At 43.4% G+C, this 23,316-nt stretch overlaps 2 protein-coding genes across 2 annotated transcripts; both read right to left on the bottom strand.

The window, feature by feature from the left end:
- Positions 1 to 500: 500 nt before the first annotated feature.
- On the bottom strand, positions 501 to 17,773 carry LOC306892459 (receptor-type tyrosine-protein phosphatase S-like; the record flags this gene model as incomplete). The annotated part of the gene is made up of 7 exons (XM_079453585.1): positions 17,698 to 17,773; positions 6,449 to 6,536; positions 5,169 to 5,278; positions 2,662 to 2,807; positions 2,390 to 2,531; positions 673 to 861; positions 501 to 559 (listed from the first exon to the last, which is right to left on the bottom strand). The coding sequence occupies exons 3-7, from the start codon at positions 5,236 to 5,238 to the stop codon at positions 501 to 503; spliced, it is 606 nt and encodes a 201-aa protein (XP_079309711.1). The 5' UTR covers positions 5,239 to 5,278; positions 6,449 to 6,536; positions 17,698 to 17,773.
- A 2,302-nt stretch (positions 17,774 to 20,075) lies between these two features.
- On the bottom strand, positions 20,076 to 23,011 carry fem1a (fem-1 homolog a). The gene has a single exon (XM_079451898.1). The coding sequence runs from the start codon at positions 22,824 to 22,826 to the stop codon at positions 20,952 to 20,954; it is 1,875 nt and encodes a 624-aa protein (XP_079308024.1). The 5' UTR covers positions 22,827 to 23,011; the 3' UTR covers positions 20,076 to 20,951.
- Positions 23,012 to 23,316: the final 305 nt, after the last annotated feature.

Genomic DNA, 23,316 nt, shown 5'->3' with positions numbered 1-23,316 from the left:
ATGTGTGTGCGCGTGTGTTAGCGTGTATGTGTGTGCGCGTGTGTTAGCGTGTATGTGTGTGCGCGTGTGTTAGCGTGTATGTGTGCGCGCGTGTGTTAGCGTGTATGTGTGCGCGCGTGTGTTAGCGTGTATGTGTGTGCGCGTGTGTTAGCGTGTATGTGTGCGCGTGTGTTATTTGTATGTGTGTGCGTGTGTTAGCGTGTATGTGTGTGCGCGTGTGTTAGCGTGTATGTGTGCGCGTGTGTGTGTACATTTAGTCATTTAGGATGTATGTATGTGTGTAAGTGTGTGTGTGTGCGTGTGCAGGCATCTGTTAATGTGTCTTTGCGTGTATTTGTGGTTCATGATGAACAATGTTTTATTTAGTTGCTTTTAGAATGAGGCAGCGCTGTCACTGATCACAGGTCAGCTGATCTGCTTCAGGTGCAGGACATGAGGGACAGAGGGGAGGGGGCGGGACATGTTATCCTGGAGCACATTCATTGGACGATGACATGAGTTCAGGTCTGGAGAGGGACTTGTGACTGTTCTAGAAAAATCAAATACTCACCAAAGACTCCTGAGAATTCACACAAACACACACACACAACGAGAGAAACATCTGGAAATAAAACCCCTCATAACTAGAGATGAGACACTCTATGGCATTCATCACCTCGCTGTGAAGTGTACCTGAACGCAGCTGTTTGATCCGTCCTTGACTGAGAGCGGGTTCAATCGGCAGGAAGTCTTTAAACCAGGAGATCTCCGGGTCAGGAATGCCGCTGGCAGCACACAACATGGTCGCCGTCCGAGTTCTCTCCACCACCTTCAGCTGAGGACCCATGTCAATGCTGGGAAAACCAAACGGCAGCAGATCCTCTGCACACAAGAAGCAAAAGAGTGTCACATGTCACCTGAACACAGACAACCCACAAACACTTCAATATTTAGTCTGCAAAAGTAAAAGATGTATGAACGAGAGCGTCAGCAGGTGTTTAGATGATTCAAATCTATTTCTGTAAGAGTTTAGATGAAATGATATTGAGCCGCCCACCTTCAGTACACTGATCTCTCTCTCTGAGCAAACCAAAGCCAAGCGTGTTATCATCAACCCATATAACCTGAAATTACCATCACGCACCGCAGCAGAGACGAGGAGCTGATCGTAATCAGCAGCGTGAACATTATCATAACCGCTTTAAAGCTGCTGTGTGTGTGTGTGTGTGTGCGCGCGCGTGCAACCTTCAGTGACTCTGATTTGATGATCAATGTTTTTCTAGAGCAGAGCTTCTCATGACTTAATGCAAGAGCATTGTGTGTGTGTGTGTGTGTGTGTGTATTTACTGAGTGAAGATGATGCCAGAACCCAGAATCAACAAACACAAGGATAGACAACCCATCTGCTGTTCAAGAACACACACACACACACGTGTAATGATGCTCATACAGTATGTTGGTGGCAGGTGTGGTCTCATTAATGAAGATGTTGTTTTGTATTTGGAGGATTGACCGATAAAAGCCGACTGACCCACCGGATGTGTACGTGTGTGTGTGATCTCAAGGGATTACTGCTCTGGTTTGTGTATGAATGGGTCTGTTGGGACACAGCTCAGAGACGCCGCTCACAGATGATTCAGTCACAGCAGAACCTCTGGTTCTCACGCCACTTCCTTTCACATCTCATCCCTCACCAACACAACACTACAGCTTCAGAAATCAGACAACATCAATCACGTCTCACTGCTCATGACAAAAGAGATTCACATCTGGTTTATAAAACGCTTCACAAACATGCAAACACAGCATATCTGAGGAGTCAAGATCCTCCTCAGTTCATGTGAGAGGAACACTGGTGATGGAAGAAAACCGTTTCCATGACGACCAGCATGTTACAAACGCAGCTTACTGCCTCATATCTGTTTAGCACTTGTGTTGTTATTACAGGACTATTATAAAGCTGAAACACACACACACACTGTATTACTATAACAACACAAGATGTTTATATTTATCTGTCTAAAGGCTTCAGGAAATCATAAGTGATTGTGTAACGACAGCAGTTGTGTTTCATTACCGTTCTCACAGATGAACGACTCATGACACAACAGACACACGCTTGAATTTCTGTTGACCGTTTGTTTGGCCGTCAATGAGCTGAAATCATTTTCAACACGTCCACTCAATCTGACAGCCAGGTTTTGACAAATGATGTAAATATTGAAGCTGTGGTGTGTTTGAAGGTGTTAGTGAGCCAAATGTCTCTGTGGTCCGGATCACAGACATCATGTGTCCATCAGCAGCCAAATGACCAATAAAAACAGGCAGTGTCTCATCTCAAAGGCTCTGGAACACTACACATGATGTGTTCTTGATGATATAAACACACATGATGATATGATGACCTCACCTCTTATGATGGACAGTTGGGAGGTGACAGCGATTTCACCCTCGGTGTTTTTGGCAACACACTCGTAAACGTTTTCGTCCCGCGGCGCTCTGAGTGGCTGAATCCGTAGCACCGCCCCCGCGCCTTCATCAAACTCTACAGTCTGAACCAATGAGAACAGAGAATGAGCAGTTATCAGACAAGGACTGAAGAGCTGAAACATGTCATACAGCGATTACTCCATCTGTGCATTCACACACACACAAACACAAACATCACCTTCACCTCCTCACCTCGATTCTCTGTGAATTCACTTTCTTGCCCTTTTTGTTCCAGAACACCTGCGGCTTCGGGTCTCCTGTGGCCTGACAGACGAAGGACACGACTCCACCGGACACGCCGATCTGATCCGTCGGGATCTTTGAGAATCTGGGAGCCGCTGAAACGTCAATGACAACATTGTGAATGATTATTGATAATGACCAACCATCATCAAACCCTCATCAGTGCACACACACACACACACACACACACACACACACACACACACAGTAATTAATTCAATTCAGAGTGTGATGTCAATGACAATTCTCTAAAAACATAAACACAACGTTAAGAAAATCAAGTCATAAACACAAGTGTGAGTGTGATTAATAAGCCACTAGACCCAAACCACCAACACTTGAGTCTGAATGAGACAGAGATCAGATTCACTCACACACATGAACACAGAGCCGGCTGTAGTCATAGATACTGATGCAGATCATCACTGACGTGTCCTGTTGCCATAGCGGCCCATTAAACCCAGCCGACACGGATCCGCAGGACACACATACACATCAACACACACGCACACATCAACACACACGCACACATCAACACACACGCACACATCAACACACACGCACACATCAACACACACGCACACAGCAACACACACGCACACAGCAACACACACGCACACAGCAACACACACGCACACAGCAACACACACCCACACATCAACACACACGCACACAGCAACACACACGCACACAGCAACACACACGCACACAGCAACACACACGCACACAGCAACACACACGCACACAGCAACACACACGCACACAGCAACACACACGCACACAGCAACACACACGCACACAGCAACACACACGCACACAGCAACACACACGCACACATCAACACACACGCACACATCAACGCACACATGAACTCACACACCAACGCACACATGAACACACTCATGAACGCACACACCAACGCACACATGAACACCCACACCAACGCACACATGAACACACACACATGAACTCACACACCAACGCACACATGAACTCACACACCAACGCACACACGAACTCACACACCAACGCACACACGAACTCACACACCAACGCACACATGAACTCACACACCAACGCACATGAACTCACACACCAACGCACATGAACTCACACACCAACGCACATGAACTCACACACCAACGCACACATGAACTCACACACCAACGCACACATGAACTCACACACCAACGCACACAAACTCACACACCAACGCACACATGAACTCACACACCAACGCACACATGAACTCACACACCAACGCACACACAAACTCACACACCAACGCACACAAACTCACACACCAACGCACACATGAACTCACACACCAACGCACACGAACTCACACACCAACGCACACATGAACTCACACACCAACGCACATGAACTCACACACCAACGCACACATGAACTCACACACCAACGCACACATGAACTCACACACCAACGCACACGAACTCACACACCAACGCACACATGAACTCACACACCAACGCACACATGAACTCACACACCAACGCACACATGAACTCACACACCAACGCACACACGAACTCACACACGAACTCACACACCAACGCACACGAACTCACACACCAACGCACACACAAACTCACACACCAACGCACACACGAACTCACACACCAACGCACACACGAACTCACACACCAACGCACACACGAACTCACACACCAACGCACACATGAACGCACACACACACACCAACACACAGATGAACACACTCATGAACGCACACACACCAACACACACATGAACGCACACACCAACACACTCATGAACGCACACACCAACACCCACATGAACGCACATACGCACACACCAAGACACACGCACGCACGCACACACCAACAAACACGCACACACACCAACACACAGATGAACACACACACCAACACCCACATGAACGCACGCACGCACACACCAACAAACATGCAGGCACGCACACACACACCAACACACAGATGAACACCCACATGAACGCACGCACGCACGCACACACCAACAAACACGCACGCACATCAACACACACATAACAGTGCAGAAAGAGTATTTTCAACAAACACACACACATTGACATAATGAAAAAATTAATTTCTTTAGAGTGGAGAGACACACCAACATAACATAAATACATCTTTGAATGTTTCACTCGATGATGATGATGATGATGATGATGATGAAGATGATAAATGGACTCACTTGAACGTGTCAAACTTCACAAGTAACAGACAGTGTGACATCACACAATCCAACAAAGTTTAAGAGAAACGCACACATGGGTTCTCCTTCATCTCGACAGGTTTCTTTGTTGTACTCATTGGTTACAGTAAAACACCATCAAACTCTGCTCAGTTTCCATGACAACATCCCATCACCAAAAAACACTGCATTGTTACCATACCGACAACAGCGTGTGAAAGCAAATGGAGACCTACACAATGCATCTCCGGTGTTCTGCAGCGAGATGAAGATGAGGATCAGTATGGTCTGGACCCGGACCTTCATGACGATGATGATCACCTCCACACGATCACGTCCAGACACACTGTAGAAAGACACCACACCAGAGTCAACCAACTTTACACACAACACCATCTCTAGTATCACGTCTGTGATAGCGGAACACATCCATCTTTAACCACTGCAGAGGAGGATCTCACTGCTCATACACCTTATATTATGCAGAATAACCTAAGTCTCCAGTGTGAGAAACGATGCCCACTAGAAAGCAAACAGGAGACTTATAGATCTGTGATGATGAGACCGGACAGAGGAGGTGACTGTGATGTGTGAACGCATGTGTGTAAAACACATTTATATCATTGAATGGAAGATTTCAGTGTATACCGTCCTCACTTCTCATCCAAATCACACACACAGATGTTAGTGAAGTCATGTCAGCGATTGTGTGTGTTTTACATCATTGATGCTGTCTGGAGTGCTGTCTTCTGAGGGGGGACCACAGCAAGTCAGCACAGAACTCAAGAAGAAGTCAATATTTGCTCAATATTCTCATCCAGCCCTGCAGGTGTGAGCCGCATCTGATATCAATCCACTCCATGTTTCTCTTAGACGTGGAGAACAGACGACTAGTGGCTCTCCTGAATATATCATCCTGTGTGTTTGGGATCTGTCTGTGTTAGCGCTCGTGTCTGATCTGTGATTGTTGCGCGTCTCTGCCAGATCCTGACAGATGTTCCACAGACACCAGCGTGTTTATGGACATCTGTTAACAGCACCATTGACGGCTCAGCGCTAAAAACGCACCGTTGACTCCAAACCAACTGGCTGGGATCAGTTTGAGCTTGAGTTACACGATCAATTATCGGCCATATCAATATATAACGGTTACCTTGTGTTCTGCAGTCAATGTTTTCAGATAAAGCAGTCGTCTTCTTTTTGCCTTTTCTTTCAGTCTTATGAAATGTTATATTAATATCTAGATACTGTATATTGGCCAATATATCGTTTATCGGCTTCCATTGTTAAAGAATCATTGGTTATCGGCCAATCCCTGGTTTGAGCGTCATGATTTGTTAGGTGTGGGTCAGTAAACTTCATCACTAAAGGTAAACTGCTAAATATATTATGCACAGATTTCCATGTATTTCCTTCACTGGAGGAACTCTCAGGTTGTTCTTGACTGTTATTTCTTGTCAAGCATCAATAGAACGCTTATGGACAAGCTCACTGTCATTATCAGTCACAAACTCACCAGTTTTTCTCTTTCTTCTCTTTTTCCTTTATTTCTGTTTGAGCGTCATGTCCTGGTTTTCATAATCCTCAGCAGTCAGATGCGGTTTCTGCAATCACACACGACACACATTTCAATCAACAAATAAACACCAGAATAAAGTAATAACAGGTTACCGTCATTTTAACAAACTTGAAAGTTCATAAACCAGAAAGTGATTCTGTTTAATGTCTTGAGTTGAATATTCAGAGTTGATCATGACTGGAAGTCACTGTGACACCATCCATCTGTACCTGACTTCTGACCAATAGCAGGAGTTCAGGGCGGGGCTATCGGCGTCATCATCATTCACAGGACGACTCATTCATCCTCTCTCTCTCATCTCATCTCATCTCATCTCAGTAAAGTGAGACTGGAGGCTGATGGGAATATGGTTTCTATGGCAACCTTCCAAACAGCCAGTAGAAACGATTCTGGCTCACATGTGATGTGACACGAACGCAGCAGATAATCACAACAGAAACATTCATCCGTCATGTGATATTCTAATGCTCCAAAAACATGAAGTTCACATGAAATGACACAAGCAAGAGTGGGATGATGAGGTCTGGGGTCAGAGGTCAAGTCGGTCTGTTTGACAGCCTCCAGCTGCTGTGATTCGTAACATCTGTGGCTGGTCAAAGGCCTTCACGCATGAGCCGATTACAGCGGCGGCGGATGATCTGTGTGCTTAATAAAGTCAATGAGTCTAAACAAATAAACCAGTGAATCCTCGCACGTCCTCGTCTTATTTTCACAGTGTTATTCCTGAAACACAGAGCTATTCCTTTCTATTTTTTAAGAAATGCACAGCAGCAATGATGAAAATACGCAGAGCTAAAAGCACATCGGGTTAAAACTGGACGGCTTCCCGGGCTGACATGTCTGTCTCACAGCTTTATTGTTATCTACGGCTCTCTCGCAAGCAGAAAATACAACCGTCCTCCAGACAAACCATCAATCTCACTGCTTAAGCGCTCGAATCAGATGCCGTGGGTTTTTTTGGCAGGTTCTGAGGGGACAGATGGTGTCACACTGCATACATGAAGCACGCCGGAAGCAAAAACAGCACACTGTACATGAACAGAGAAAGTCATCTTTAGATTTAAAACCCAAAGTAAACTAGAATGCTATCGGACCCTAAACAGAAAACACAATGTTTTAGATGATCTCTAGACTGTTGGAGATGTAAAACAGAGACGGATCCTCAGTGATCACAGTCTGGACGTAGAGAAAGACAGACACAGACAAACATGGCTTCTAAAGGAAGAACACGGAGAGAGAGAGAGAGAGAGAGAGAGAGAGAGAGAGACTGAAGTCCTCTCAATAATATGTCATATCTTAGTGTAAATTCATTATTCACATATAATATGTTTGTATGATCATACAGTCAGAAGTGAACACAGTTCTTCATACTGAACCACAGTGAATAATCTGACTAATAGAGAACTAAAATGATTTGAATATATTGCGTAGACGGGTGGCACAGAGAAACAGCAATGAGAATGAAGGCACGCGGCGCTGGAGGATCCCTTTAATAATCTTCACCCGCACAAACACACACTATCAGGAAAGTCATTACTACAATTACCTACAAAACAAGTTACAGCTTATAAACAACAACAAATAAAAGCACACCCACCAGCCTGGCCTGTATGTGAATTATAATAAGGTCTGTCGTGAAGATTTGAGATTTCCTGTTCAATTCTGCTCATTTACACCAAACTAAACACCCTAGAGACGTTTATGGTGAGAAAACACACACCGTACATTCTGAGAATGAAATGTAAGTGTTATATGAATGTATTGAATTTTCTCTACAGAATACATTTAGGCATTTTGGCAGATGCTTTAATCCAAAGTGACTTACATTGCATCATCCTATACATTTATACACAGGTATCTGCAATTCCCTGAGATCCAACACACAACCTTGTTAACGCAATGCTCTTACCACTGAGATACAAGCAAGCTAAATAACACTAAACTATTCTTTTGGCAGAGAGCGAAGCTGTGTTTTATGACACTGTTTGTGAATCTATGATGTCGGGCAAAAAGACCTAATACAAATCCTTAACCATTCAGTGTCACTAAAACACATAGACTATGTATACACGCATGAAAAACATCAGGAAAGTGCTCTTAAGAGATTGATGACTAATATATATATATATATATCTTATATCTATATATATATATATATCTTATATCTATATAAATATATCTTTATAAATTTATCGATCTTTAACAACAAATGAGAGCTTCTCAATAAAGACTTCTGTAGACCACATCAAAGAGAAGCAAACCATTCGCTCCAACTCACAGAAACTACAGAATCCACAGACCGAAATGTGTTTAGTGGTAATAATATTAGATGTTCTTTCAGAAAAACTGACAGAAACTGTACAGCTACACACAATTTGGTAATAATATACTTCATGGATGACTAAACAACACGCATTGAATAGCAATGAAACTTCACCATAGAGCCTCATCACAAAACAATCATCATCACACTTTCCAGCTATTTCTGTCACACAAGACTAACTAAACATACATGTATAGACTCGATGTACTGTAAGTGGCTTTGGACAAAAGTGTCTACTCTGCCAAATGCATCAATGCTTAAACATAAACTCCTATGTACTTGAAGGGAAGAAGACCGATCGCTTTAAAAGAGATAACAATAAAACAACACATTTCTGACCCCGGTCACATCCGTAGCACACATTCAGTTTCTTAACATTCCAGTGGATAAATCTAAGCTATTTGAAACAGATGAATAGATTGATTTCTTCACTTAAACACTAAAGTGCAGCGCTCCAGACTATCTGAATGACATTTTTTCAGAATGTTGTTTTGATCATATCTGTTTTGAATGTGCGGTGGATCTTACAAACTGTGCCTTTAAAGCAAAACGAACGGGCTGGTCTTAATACGTTCTTATGATGATGTTATTGTGTATTGTATTCACAACACAATGTCAATTTAACTTCACATAAAACTTCAGTTTTTCTTCTTGTGAAGGGATTGGAAATGATTCAGCACAGTCTCAAGTCATCAACAGATAAATGCTGTATTCTGAACTTCTCCACGGTAGGTTTCGCTTTAAACGTCTCATATCATTTGTCCTCAGGCTCATACAATCCATCACAGCAAACAGCGAATCGTAGTAATGCGCTCATGTTGGGTCTGTAAACTTGTCTATGATGAGCTGAGCGGTGAACAACGTGACGACAGCGAGAAACATCAGTTACCCAGCCGTGAAACACATCTACTCCTCTTCTCACATGAGATAAACAACTAGAAAATATCCAAATTGGCAGGTCGAAAGTGGTCACAAAATGCACCCATTTGGTCGCAGTCCACAAGATTTAGCGGCAACAAGATTTAGCTAAAAATAGCAGCGCTTGAGATCCATCTCACTGAGAAACACAAATACAGAAACATCCAGGACTTACTCCACTAAACTCATCTGTTTAGGACTTCATGGTGAAGGAATTATTTCAGAAGATAAAAAACAGCTGTGTGAACAGCTCTTGAGAACAGAAACTACAGAATAACCAGAAGTGACGCCACAAGGTCGATTTTTAACCACATTCATGCTGCAAGTACAGAAACACTATCTGATTGAAAAGTCCAAATCACTGCAGACCCCATGAAGCACAAGAGCCGAGTCACGGCACACGTACACACGCTACATACAACACATGATCACAAACCACATTGGTCATCTGTGTCATCCAGGGGCGGCGTTTGCCAGTCGCCATTCACTAGCATTCAGACCAAAACAGTGGAAACGAAGTGTGCACAATGATGCTCTTTAAAGAGAATCTACATATTAAAGACTGCTGTATGTTTCTTGCATGGGCGTCGGAAGCATGTTTACTTTAGTGTGTAAAGAAACTTTAGAGGTGGCGTCCTCAGCAACAGCTATAATGGTGTAGTGAGTAAAGATGCGTCTAAGACTAGTCATCTTGACACTATTGCGATGCATGTTGGTTCGAATCCACCTTTCGCTTGTCTACATTATCACATCTAAGATCAAACAGGCATTTATTAAGTGTTTCATAATAAAGTGTATGGTAAGTAGGGAGGTCTTTATTATCGACATATGCTAATAAATTGGCATTTATAATTATTTATTTTAACAATCAAATCTGCCAAAGTCAGATGTATAAATATTGCAAGATGAATCATATTTGTTACGTTATGTATAAATAATACTAAAATGTCCTCCATGTGCCAGTGTCTGCGCCTCTTTTTGAATTACCCGGGTTTTCATTGGGATGTTACAGATTTGCACTGCTTCAACCTCGCTGCTACTTAAGCAATAAACTGCACTGCGATAAGACATCTTATATTGAATACTGTTTGCTGTTAATTTCCTTTAATGTTTGGCCTGTATATTCAGAAACGATTAATCTAGTCGTTTGTGGTTGTTATGACGACATCTGGCTGTGAGTTTGAAGCGATTGTCACACACAGTATAAATGTCAGAGAAGGTTTAGGAGATATCTTATTGGAGTCGTTGTTTTGCTGCAGAATTAGAGCTTTAAAAACACATTTTAAACGATACGAGGGAAGAGTTTGTTATCTGTAAGTCTCTGTGCATGTTTGTGCGTTCTTTCAGTTTCATGGATTCTTGTACATGTTTTATTCAGATATGATGATGAGGTATAATTTATGGTTCAGTTACTCTGGGAATGTCATTGTAGTACAGCCAGAGGAAATGTTGCCATACTCAAGGGTTAGGTGAATCACCACCACTGGTCTCACCTGTCTGTCTGTCTGTCTTCACAATCATACTCATCACTTCACAAGATTTGACCCAGATCACCAAAACACTTTATGCCCTATTCACAAATACCAATAGACAGAAGACGAATGAACTGAATGTTGTGAAAACACAAACTTTGTGTATTACAATCCAAACACAATAAATACTGTATCACACGTGTTGTGCAGATCTGTACAGAGACACCGGACCTCCAGACACACCGATCTACAGCCCATGTGTTCATTGATCACATACAGTACTAGGGACATAACATACACTCTCATACACGCACTCACACACACACACACGCAAGCAAGCACATAGCTCACACACGCAAGCACACACACGCAAGCACACACACACGCGCAAGCACACAAGCGCACACACACAAGCGCACACGCACACGCAAGCAAAAGCGCACACACGCACAGGCGCGTACACGCACAAGCACACACACACACGCAAGCACACACACACACACACACGCAAGCACACACACACACACGCAAGCACACACACACGCAAGCACACACACACACACGCAAGCAAGCACATAGCTCACACACGCAAGCACACACACACGCGCAAGCACACACACACACACACAAGCGCACACACACAAGCGCACACGCAAGCACAAGCGCACACACACGCACTCACACACACACACGCAAGCAAGCACATAGCTCACGCAAGCACACACACACGCGCAAGCACACACACACGCGCAAGCACACAAGCGCACACACACAAGCGCACACGCAAGCACAAGCGCACACACGCACAAGCGCGCACACGCACAAGCACACACACACACGCAAGCACACACACACACGCAAGCACACACACGCATGCACACACACACGCAAGCACACAGACACACACACACACGCAAGCACACACACGCGCAAGCACACAGACACACACACACGCAAGCACACACACACACGCAAGCACACACACACGCGCAAGCACACACACACGCAAGCACACAAGCGCGCACACACAAGCGCACACGCAAGCACAAGCGCACACACAAGCGCACACACGCACAAGTGCGCACACGCACAAGCACACACACACACACACACACACACGCAAGCACACACACACACGCAAGCACACACACGCATGCACACACACACACACACGCAAGCACACAGACACACACACACACGCAAGCACACACACGCGCAAGCACACAGACACACACACACACACGCAAGCACACACACGCAAGCACACACACGCGCAAGCACACGCGCAAGCACACACACACGCGCAAGCACACACACACGCGCAAGCACACAAGCGCGCACACACAAGCGCACACGCAAGCACAAGCGCACACGCAAGCACAAGCGCACGCACACACAAGCGCGCGCACACACAAGCGCACGCACACACGCAAGCACACACACACTGACTGACATCTGTCATTACACACAGACGTGTCAACATCTCCTCACAACAAACACGTCCAACTGTTCACTTCACTCCATTTCTACTGCTCGTGGGGTACAGCTTTAATGCGGTTTACACACGTAAACATGTGGCGGGCTTGTAGAGGAACTGAAGTACATGTAGCTTATAGTTTGGCAAAATAAAGTGCTTTCAGCAATGCTTCTCTTTGCATGCGGGTTATTTTTAGAAGGTCCCTACAGCCCATTCTCATAATGTCATATTACAGTAAGTACAGTGATCGTTTCAGCCGGCCGGGTATCAGGTTGTGCGTTTGAGACAAAGACGCTCAGATGAAATTATAAGAAGAGGGAAATGCACAAATCTCATTTACAAGACAAAACAGCCGACACATTCACTGAGAAAAGAAATCAGTCAACATCTGAATGTTCTCAGATTGTCTCAAAGCAAAGGTCCTGAGGTCTCTCTCTCTCTCTGTGTGTGTGATAGTCAGATGACACTGAGTGACGAGATATTGACTCGATGGATTGATGCCACTCGGCTCTTGTGAATGAAGCCTGTTAATTTGAAGGCCAAAAAAATCTATATTGAAGAGCAAATGAGAAAGTGAGTGACGGTACATCTGCTCTCAGCACGTAAAGCCCTGTGTGTTCACTGTTCTTTAGCGTTGATAATGATGTTCAGGTCAAAGGTCAATGCAGTGCCCTATAGATATTAGTAAACATTTATCTCTCTATCTCTCACCAACTGTGTTATGGAATATAATTTTTCCCTTCCCGATACCTGGCTGATAGCGAGTACTGATCCGATGCTTTTACAGCTGTATATAATAAACAGCTAAATTGCCAGTGTTAAAAAAAGTTCAAATTTACTCTCACAGTGTATATATAATCTACACATTGAGAGTGTGGATTATATATACACTGTGAGTGTTAATTTGACCATTTTTAACACTAGTGATTTAACTTTGTACTAGCCCTGTGTGAATTGGTAGAATTATTTTATGGTGTGCTTCAGACGTACCCTTTATAAAACATGAGCAAAAACATACAGTAAACTAGAGTATCTGGATAATCTAAAGACATTTGACAGTAATAGTTTTCTTAAATCCTAGTGTTACTGGTGCTGGTTGGTCGACTCTGAAATACTGCTGAACAGCGGACATAATGCTAGCACGTTTTCATTTCTTCTTCGTTGCTCTTAACAGTGGTGGCTTGTGAGGACAACACTGCACAACTTTATGTGTTTTCATTCTAAGCAGCGAAGTGTTTTCCTATTTTCAGCATTGAGCAAAACTAGCGGGCATAACTAGGTCCTGTTTAAGAAAATGGTATCGGATCGGTACATGGATTCAAGTACTCGCCTATCGGTGGCATTTCACGTGCTTGTATCTGTTCTGTTCTAGTTCAGTTCTGACTTCTATCTCTTTAAAAAAAAAAATATATATATATATATATAACTTAGCTGTGTATACTGTGCTGCTATACCGATCTCACCGATCTCACCGATCTCATCTGTAAGTCGCTTTGGATAAAAGCATCTGCTAAATGACTAAATGTAAATGTAGTATTGGTACAGGAACAACCCTAAAGATTAAGAAAACACTTATTTCCCACACATTTACACGCGCAAAACACCCATGCACAAGATGTTCGTCTGTATAATATGGAATGTGTAATATGTTCTCACAGATGTCATAAAAGAAGAAACTGTATAACCGGAAAATAATCCAATTTCAGAGCCGTCCGGTGAAATCTGAAGCATGGCCTACATTAGCAGATGCTGAACGTTTCTACCTTGTATTCCCACAAGCATTGAAAGGTGTGTGAAACAACATCTGATCCACAGCAGCGGCCATCTTCTCAACAGCTCTCTCATTGCTGTCAGTCAAATGATTTCAGACCAATGAGAAAGCAGCACTGCACGGACAGGTGAACCGAAGATCCACTGTCCTGGACATTGACTACTAATGTCTGTCGATGTTGTCTGCTTTCATTTCGCCGCAGATATCCTTTTTGTAAAAATCTACAGAACAGAACTAATGAATCCATCTGATTATAACCCAATCAGATCAGATAAGCAAACCCTGCACAAACAAACCTAAACAAAAGTGTCAGTCTACGTGATGTGTCCAATCTGACCTGATTCATCCCATAATAATCCAAAAACATGAGAATATGAGCTGTGCACCACGAGCGACTTTCCCTTGATTTCAAAACACAGATTACACAACATTACAGAACATAAACAAAACATAACAAAAAATAAATACTCCATAGTCAACACTGTGATTAATAAATACTTTACACTCAGTTCAAATTCCATATTGTCAAGACAAAAATACTCAAATAATTTTGAAATAAATACTCCATACTTAACTCTACACTGTAAGAAATACCACATACACAATAAATACTTTACACTGGATAGTGTGTTGAAATAAATACTCCATACTTAACTCTACACTGTAAGAAATACCACATACACAATAAATACTGCACACTGGATAGTGTGTTGAAATAAATACTCCATACTTAACTCTACACTGTAAGAAATACCACATACACAAAAAAATACTGCACACTGGATAGTGTGTTGAAATAAATACTCCATACTTAACTCTACACTGTAAGAAATACCACATACACAATAAATACTGCACACTGGATAGTGTGTTGAAATAAATACTCCATACTTAACTCTACACTGTAAGAAATACCACATACACAAAAAAATACTGCACACTGGATAGTGTGTTGAAATAAATACTCCATACTTAACTCTACACTGTAAGAAATACCACATACACAATAAATACTGCACACTGGATAGTGTGTTGAAATAAATACTCCATACTTAACTCTACACTGTAAGAAATACCACATACACAATAAATACTGCACACTGGATAGTGTGTTGAAATAAATACTCCATACTTAACTCTACACTGTAAGAAATACCACATACACAAAAAAATACTGCACACTGGATAGTGTGTTGAAATAAATACTCCATACTTAACTCTACACTGTAAGAAATACCACATACACAATAAATACTGCACACTGGATAGTGTGTTGAAATAAATACTCCATACTTAACTCTACACTGTAAGAAATACCACATACACAAAAAAATACTGCACACTGGATAGTGTGTTGAAATAAATACTCCATACTTAACTCTACACTGTAAGAAATACCACATACACAATAAATACTGCACACTGGATAGTGTGTTGAAATAAATACTCCATACTTAACTCTACACTGTAAGAAATACCACATACACAATAAATACTGCACACTGGATAGTGTGTTGAAATAAATACTCCATACTTAACTCTACACTGTAAGAAATACCACATACACAATAAATACTGCACACTGGATAGTGTGTTGAAATAAATACTCCATACTTAACTCTACACTGTAAGAAATACCACATACACAATAAATACTGCACACTGGATAGTGTGTTGAAATAAATACTCCATACTTAACTCTACACTGTAAGAAATACCACATACACAATAAATACTGCACACTGGATAGTGTGTTGAAATAAATACTCCATACTTAACTCTACACTGTAAGAAATACCACATACACAATAAATACTGCACACTGGATAGTGTGTTGAAATAAATACTCCATACTTAACTCTACACTGTAAGAAATACCACATACACAAAAAAATACTGCACACTGGATAGTGTGTTGAAATAAATACTCCATACTTAACTCTACACTGTAAGAAATACCACATACACAAAAAAATACTGCACACTGGATAGTGTGTTGAAATAAATACTCCATACTTAACTCTACACTGTAAGAAATACCACATACACAATAAATACTGCACACTGGATAGTGTGTTGAAATAAATACTCCATACTTAACTCTACACTGTAAGAAATACCACATACACAAAAAAATACTGCACACTGGATAGTGTGTTGAAATAAATACTCCATACTTAACTCTACACTGTAAGAAATACCACATACACAATAAATACTGCACACTGGATAGTGTGTTGAAATAAATACTCCATACTTAACTCTACACTGTAAGAAATACCACATACACAATAAATACTGCACACTGGATAGTGTGTTGAAATAAATACTCCATACTTAACTCTACACTGTAAGAAATACAACATACACAAAAAAATACTGCACACTGGATAGTGTGTTGAATTAAATACTCCATACTTAACTCTACACTGTAAGAAATACCACATACACAAAAAAATACTGCACACTGGATAGTGTGTTGAAATAAATACTCCATACTTAACACTACACTGTAAGAAATACCACATACACAATAAATACTGCACACTGGATAGTGTGTTGAAATAAATACTCCATACTTAACTCTACACTGTAAGAAATACCACATACACAAAAAAATACTGCACACTGGATAGTGTGTTGAATTAAATACTCCATACTTAACTCTACACTGTAAGAAATACCACATACACAAAAAAATACTGCACACTGGATAGTGTGTTGAATTAAATACTTCATACTTAACTCTACACTGTAAGAAATACCTCATACACAATAAATACTGCACACTGGATAGTGTGTTGAAATAAATACTCCATACTTAACTCTACACTGTAAGAAATACCACATACACAATAAATACTGCACACTGGATAGTGTGTTGAAATAAATACTCCATACTTAACACTACACTGTAAGAAATACCACATACACAATAAATACTGCACACTGGATAGTGTGTTGAAATAAATACTCCATACTTAACTCTACACTGTAAGAAATACCACATACACAAAAAAATACTGCACACCGGATAGTGTGTTGAAATAAATACTTCATATAAGAAACACTACACGGCAGAATCATCGCGCCTCGACTGAAGCAGGTGAAGCAGGTTGATTCATCTGAACGCCAGTGGGTGCGGCGCCGTTCACGTATTCTTTCAGAAATAATAAGACTGGCGTGTAAAATAACGCTCGTGGATATGAATAAAATATCGCTTACCTGCGAAATCGAGCGCGTGAAGACGTTCACGAGGGCTCGAGCATCATATTCCGTTCGTAATAAGGCAAAACCGCCGTCCTCACCAAAGCGCCTCCATTTCCAGAAGCCTCAGGAGATCCTCTGGCGTGTTGATGTCATCGATGCTCTCCTCCTTCTCCTCCTCCTCGCATCCTGATGCGCGCTCCCTCCTCCCGGCGAGGACGTTCACGAGAAGCGCGTTCACAGCGCAAGCGTCGAGACGTTCACGTGAAGCGTCAAACAAAGAAGTGTCTCATTATAAAGAAATGCGCGTCATATAGTCAATAGTGATGGTCAGTAATGACCGTTCATTCTCCCGTTTGACCAGTGACATCTGCTTCAAGGTTTCTTCGTTTGCCTTTCATTGCTGTTCTTATGCATATACAACAACATATTTTTTGTCACCAAAATGAGGAAAGTGAATATAATGACCTCAATGAACTGTCCTGTCCCCTAAAACATAACATTGTTTTTGACCATTTAATTGACAGGGTAACGCATCAATTTGACAAATTAAAACCAGTCATATTTATTGAGCAAGCTAGTATGTTTTAAGCCTATAGTGACAATAATTCAGATTTCACTCTACTCACTTTATTAATGATCTTTGTTGCTCTGTATTTCTGTCATTGTAAGATGTAAAATGATAATTGCTAAACCACGACTTCATTATTGGCCTTTAAAGTCAATAAATAATAGAAATTTTCTGTCAGTCTCGCGCTCTCCACTGGTCGCGAGCTGAACTGCACGCGCTCTTTGTTGAAGAGATTGATCACACGACCCCCGGTGCTGAAGCTTCTCTGAGGGGGTGGGCGGCGAACTGACGTCATAACGGGCTCCATTGTCTTATTGTGTATGGACCCAGCTGAAGGTTCAGATGTCCATCAGCGCGTGCGTGTGTTCTCACGTGATGGAAATGACAGGTGCAGTTCAATGACGTTCACTGTTACACTTCAAAGTGTTTGTCATTGGGTCATTTATTGTCGCTTTGTGTCAATCTTGAAACCAAATATATTTTACATGATGAAAATTAGACATTTTTATGACAATTAAATGATTGTGACATGAGACAATACAATTCTAAAAATCCACTATTATCTACAGAAACCAAGAGCACTGAAAGAGAAACGTCTCCTCTCGCTCACGGACCCCCGCATCAAGTATCAGTTACAGCAGCAGAGAGCAAAGAAGGGTCTGTTACTATCCAGCAAACACCATCACTCTCATGAGACACACATGGTGACTGGATGCTATTTATATGCACACGGCCCCTGAGAGCAGGATCAGGTTTACAGTATTTTACTTGCCCTCAGCTCATCTCAACAAACAGCGTTCACAAGTTCTGATAAATCCCTTCAGAGAGAGAGAAAGAACAGAGGAACTGCAAAACAAAACACTTTATTCAAGTCTGTATCATTCATCATGGTCCAAGTCTACAAAACTCTCAGAATGGCCATTTAAGCTTCAGTAAGTCACTCTGACCTCCGATTGGCTGGGCTATGCGTCAGGCTCCTCGTCCTCTCCAAACACTAAATCCATCCGGCACCTCCTGTTACTGCTGACCACTGGAGGAAAGAATAAATCATGTTCAAATATATTCACCTCTGCTTCAACATTCAGAATTCACAAATAAACAATGAAGTGGAGAAACACACAACCCACAGAAATGATTCAGACACTCCAATTAAAAACACATTTAACACAATTCTCTAAAGCTTAATGGAGGTGAAACTCACAAAAAGGTGTTATGAACATCAATAACAAGACATATTTACATTACGTTACAATAAACAAGGTCTATTATGAGATTCATTACGATAGACTTTCTTGCATTGACCGAAATATTTACAGCACCAAACCAAAGCATTCTATTATTATTATTATTATTATTAATGTTGTAATAAACCTAAATGCCTGTTTTGTGGATTATAATCTTGACGACTTGCAACAGATTTTAAAAACAGTGTGTTCACACAGACAAATACTGTAAGAAAGCAAATCAATCTCCTTACTATTACACAAAGTGAAACATTTTCATCACAGATGTAATATCAATATGGCAGTAAGGTAAGCGTAGGATTAAAAGTACTTGAATGTCTCAAAAATGTCACAATGCAACAAAATAATAATGATCAGAAGAGACTTTACCCCTAAAATGACATGAGAATTCAGACTAGAACATGTTTGACTGAGTAAAATGAATGAAAAGCCACAGACTTACCTTTAATAGTCGATCTGCATAGAATAGAAACATTTGAAGTAGAATTATGAATTCATACATATTTTAAATATTTTGTTGAGGAGTCGGTCTGTTGGGTCTTGATACGTTTCCATACGTTTATAATAAACCACTGCAGACAGACAGACACTTGAGTTTTATTCAGGCATCACCAAATACATGTTTGTATTCTGTAGTAAACTCTCTCAACCAAATCTGATGTAGTCTCTGGTTTAAGTATTAATGTTTTCAAAGTGCTTTAATCTGCAAGATTGACGGAGCAGAAAAGTCGACCATTTCAGCCCATATGATATGAAGAAATCTTATCAAGAAAAAATAATTTAAAAGGCAATTAGAATAAGACTAAAATGCATAAGAAGCTTTCCACGTTACCCTGCAAAAATACCTGTTCCTCCAAATCCACCTGTGTTAAGAAACTGCATAGATATGAAAGTAACGTCAGCTCTACTCATGTACACCATGTGAGTTAAAGTGCCAAGTTAATATTACTGTGAGCGGAGAACACTATTCATTCATACCATAAAAATACATGAAAACCACAGACACATACGTTCATATACACATTGTTAGAAAAGATGGTGGTGTAATGCTAACGTTTGGCACCACGGGCCTCAGACTCCTTCATCAGGATCATAAAACTGGGAAAAAACACAAATGAAAACGAGAGCCTGACAGATCACTTCTGCTCCTGCCACCAGTTTATCCACCCTTCAGATCATCGCATCTTCAATGAAAGAATAAAACCCAACGCAAACTGGTCAAACATTTCATTACCAGCTCACAAAGAAAAAAAAAAAAGAGTACATGAGATGAAAGCAAACACGTTCTGTCACATACTGCATGCGTCCAGAGTCGATTTCATCATTTTCCCAAAAGCCCTTGGCAGAGACAGTTAGACATTGTATTAACCCTGTGTGTGTGTGTGTGTGTGTGTGAGGGGGGGGGGGGGGGTTATTGCTTCGTTTAACACCCGGCCTGAGTTCTAGCAGAGGTAATGTCAGTGCTGCTCAATGAACGCCTCCATTTCTTCGGAGATGAGCCCTTTGTATGGAAGTCTGTGCTTCTCAATGGCACGTGCCGCCAGACATTGCAGGGTGACATAGTTCAGCGGGTAAAGAGCGTGCCGCCCGCCGCTCCGCTCATCCAGCAGCTCGTACGGCGACTTGCGCTGGGTGTTGGTGGCGTCGAAATGCGCCCCGGCCCGAACGAGCGCCGCCATGATGTCAGGGCAACCATTGGCGGCAGCCACGTGCAGCGGCGTGTTGTTCTCGCAGTCTCGGGAGTCCACGTCGGCACCACACTCCAGCAGGAGCCCCGCCACGGCCAGTGACGGGAAGCGGCCCACCGGGTAGCGTCCCACAGATGTGGTTTCCTTGTCCACAGCCATGTGCAAAGGCGTGTAGCCGTTCCTCGCCCTGGGGTTGAGCTTCAGCAGCCGGTAGACGGTCTGCCTCTTCTGGTGCTCTTGTTCAGGGGTGCAGTCCAGCTTCTCAAGCAGGAAGAGGAGGTGCAGAATGATGGCCAGGGCTTTGGTGAACTGCGGCGCCTCCGGCGGACTGTCCCGCTGCGCCACGGCTCGCTCCACCTCTCGCACGCTCTTACCCAGAACACCCATCAGGTCCCGGAAGGTGACGCGGGTGGCCAGGGTGCCCTTGGCCCGGTCTTGCAGCACGAAGGAGAAGAGTTCGGCAAAGGAGAGGAAGCTGCTGGCCGTCATAGGGCTCAGAGGGTCCAGGTTACTCTGCTGCATGTCCAGTGCGTACTTCCACAGGCTGATGCAGCGCTCGAAGTTGCCCGAGTCGGCGTAGACGGCGCCACGGTATCGAATGTAGTATGACGTGTCGGGGTGCGAAGGGCCTAGGATCCGTTCCCTCACTAGCAGGGCCTGCATCCTCATCTCGTCAGGGTCCGTGACGAGCGCCTCCAGCTCCTCGGCTGTGCACGCCTCCCGGGCGCAGTCGTACGCCAGCACCAGTGGACCCGGAGCAGGCTTGGCCAGAAATCCAGCCTTGTCGCCCGCCTGTCGCAGCTCCATGGCCCTCCGCCAGTAGCGCATGGCACCCAACAGGTCCCGTTTCTTGTCAACGAACGTGGCCCCCAGCAGCTCCAGGGCATCAACGCACTCCTCTCGGGTGGCGCGCGGCTGGTTGACGAGATACTCCACGATGTTGGTGTGCCCGGTGACGCTGGCCGCCAGCAGAGGAGTCATGCTGTAGCCGTCCCTCTCCATGCACGCGTTGCACTTCAGCAGCATCTTCATGATCTCCAGACTCCCGGATTCGGCGCAGTCGTGCAGGGCCGTGTTGCCCTTTACGCTCTTCCGGTTGACGTCGACGCCTCGCTCCAGCAGGAACTTGGCGATCTCCCTGTGACCCTTATAGCACGAGATCATCAGGCAAGTGTGGCCGTGGCGGTTGGCCACTTCCATGTCCGCGTCATGCTCCACCAGGTAGCGCACGATGTCCAGGTGCCCGTCGAAGCACGCGGCCCTCAGGGGTGTGGAGTTGGTCAGGGTGGTGTTATTGACAGAAGCTCCGTGTTTCAGGAGCGTCTTCACCACATTCAGGTGTCCCGCCGCGGAGGCCGCCCACAGCGGCGGAGCGCCCTCGATCGTCTCGCCGTCAAAGTTCACGGAGCCACCGAGCTCCACGTTGGCCTTGCAGTGCTCGAGCAGGTAATCAACCACTTCCAGGTGTCCGTAGCGAGCGGCGATGAGGAGCGGCGTCCCGCCCTGAGTCTTCTCCTCCGCCAGCGCCTCCAGCTCTTCTGGACTTTTGTTGCTGAGCAACTTCTGGATGAGTTTCAGCTTTCCGTCTCTCGCCGCGTTAAACACAGCCGTGCTTATGTCCATCTTTTCACCATCCGACGTCATCGAGGTGTCCGTTAAAGCCCGCTGGAATGCGCGGGAGGCGCGTTTAGCTTCTGATTCAGAGACGCGAAATCCGCGAGGTGCATTTTACTGCCATTTTAAGGCTGTTATCGAAATGGCGTCGAGGTTGTTTGACAGCTCTATGTTTACCTCTGACGCGGGGAATGCTGGGTATCGTAGTACATACGCGCTGTCGGCGTGCGGCGGTGCCTGCGTTAGGAAATACAATGACCGGCGGGCGTCGGGAAATGCCAGCAAACTCGTTGCGCAGAGACTTCTGGGAAATGCTGTACGTAAACAAGCGTTGGTCGTGGACCGTGATTTCACGCCTCGGAAAACTACATGGCCAATAATGCGAGACTCGGGAAGCATGACGTCAGCGCGGAATGCATGAACAACGCGTCTGGCATGTCAGTTTATTGTTATACGAAACCAAAAAGACAATGTGTCGCATTCAGTTTAAAACCGCAACATGGTATTTTATTAATATCGG

Source organism: Barbatula barbatula (assembly GCF_947034865.1).
Source record: "Barbatula barbatula genome assembly, chromosome: 3".
In the NCBI taxonomy this organism is placed as follows: domain Eukaryota; kingdom Metazoa; phylum Chordata; class Actinopteri; order Cypriniformes; family Nemacheilidae; genus Barbatula; species Barbatula barbatula.
The sequence above is the reverse complement of the archived record's forward strand: the minus strand, read 5'-3'. Positions and strand labels throughout refer to the sequence as shown.

What these genes read in the sequence shown, in the direction of transcription:
- fem1a (XM_079451898.1), bottom strand. Translation starts at nt 22,826, where the DNA reads ATGACGTCGGATGGTGAAAAGATGGACATAAGCACGGCTGTGTTTAAC.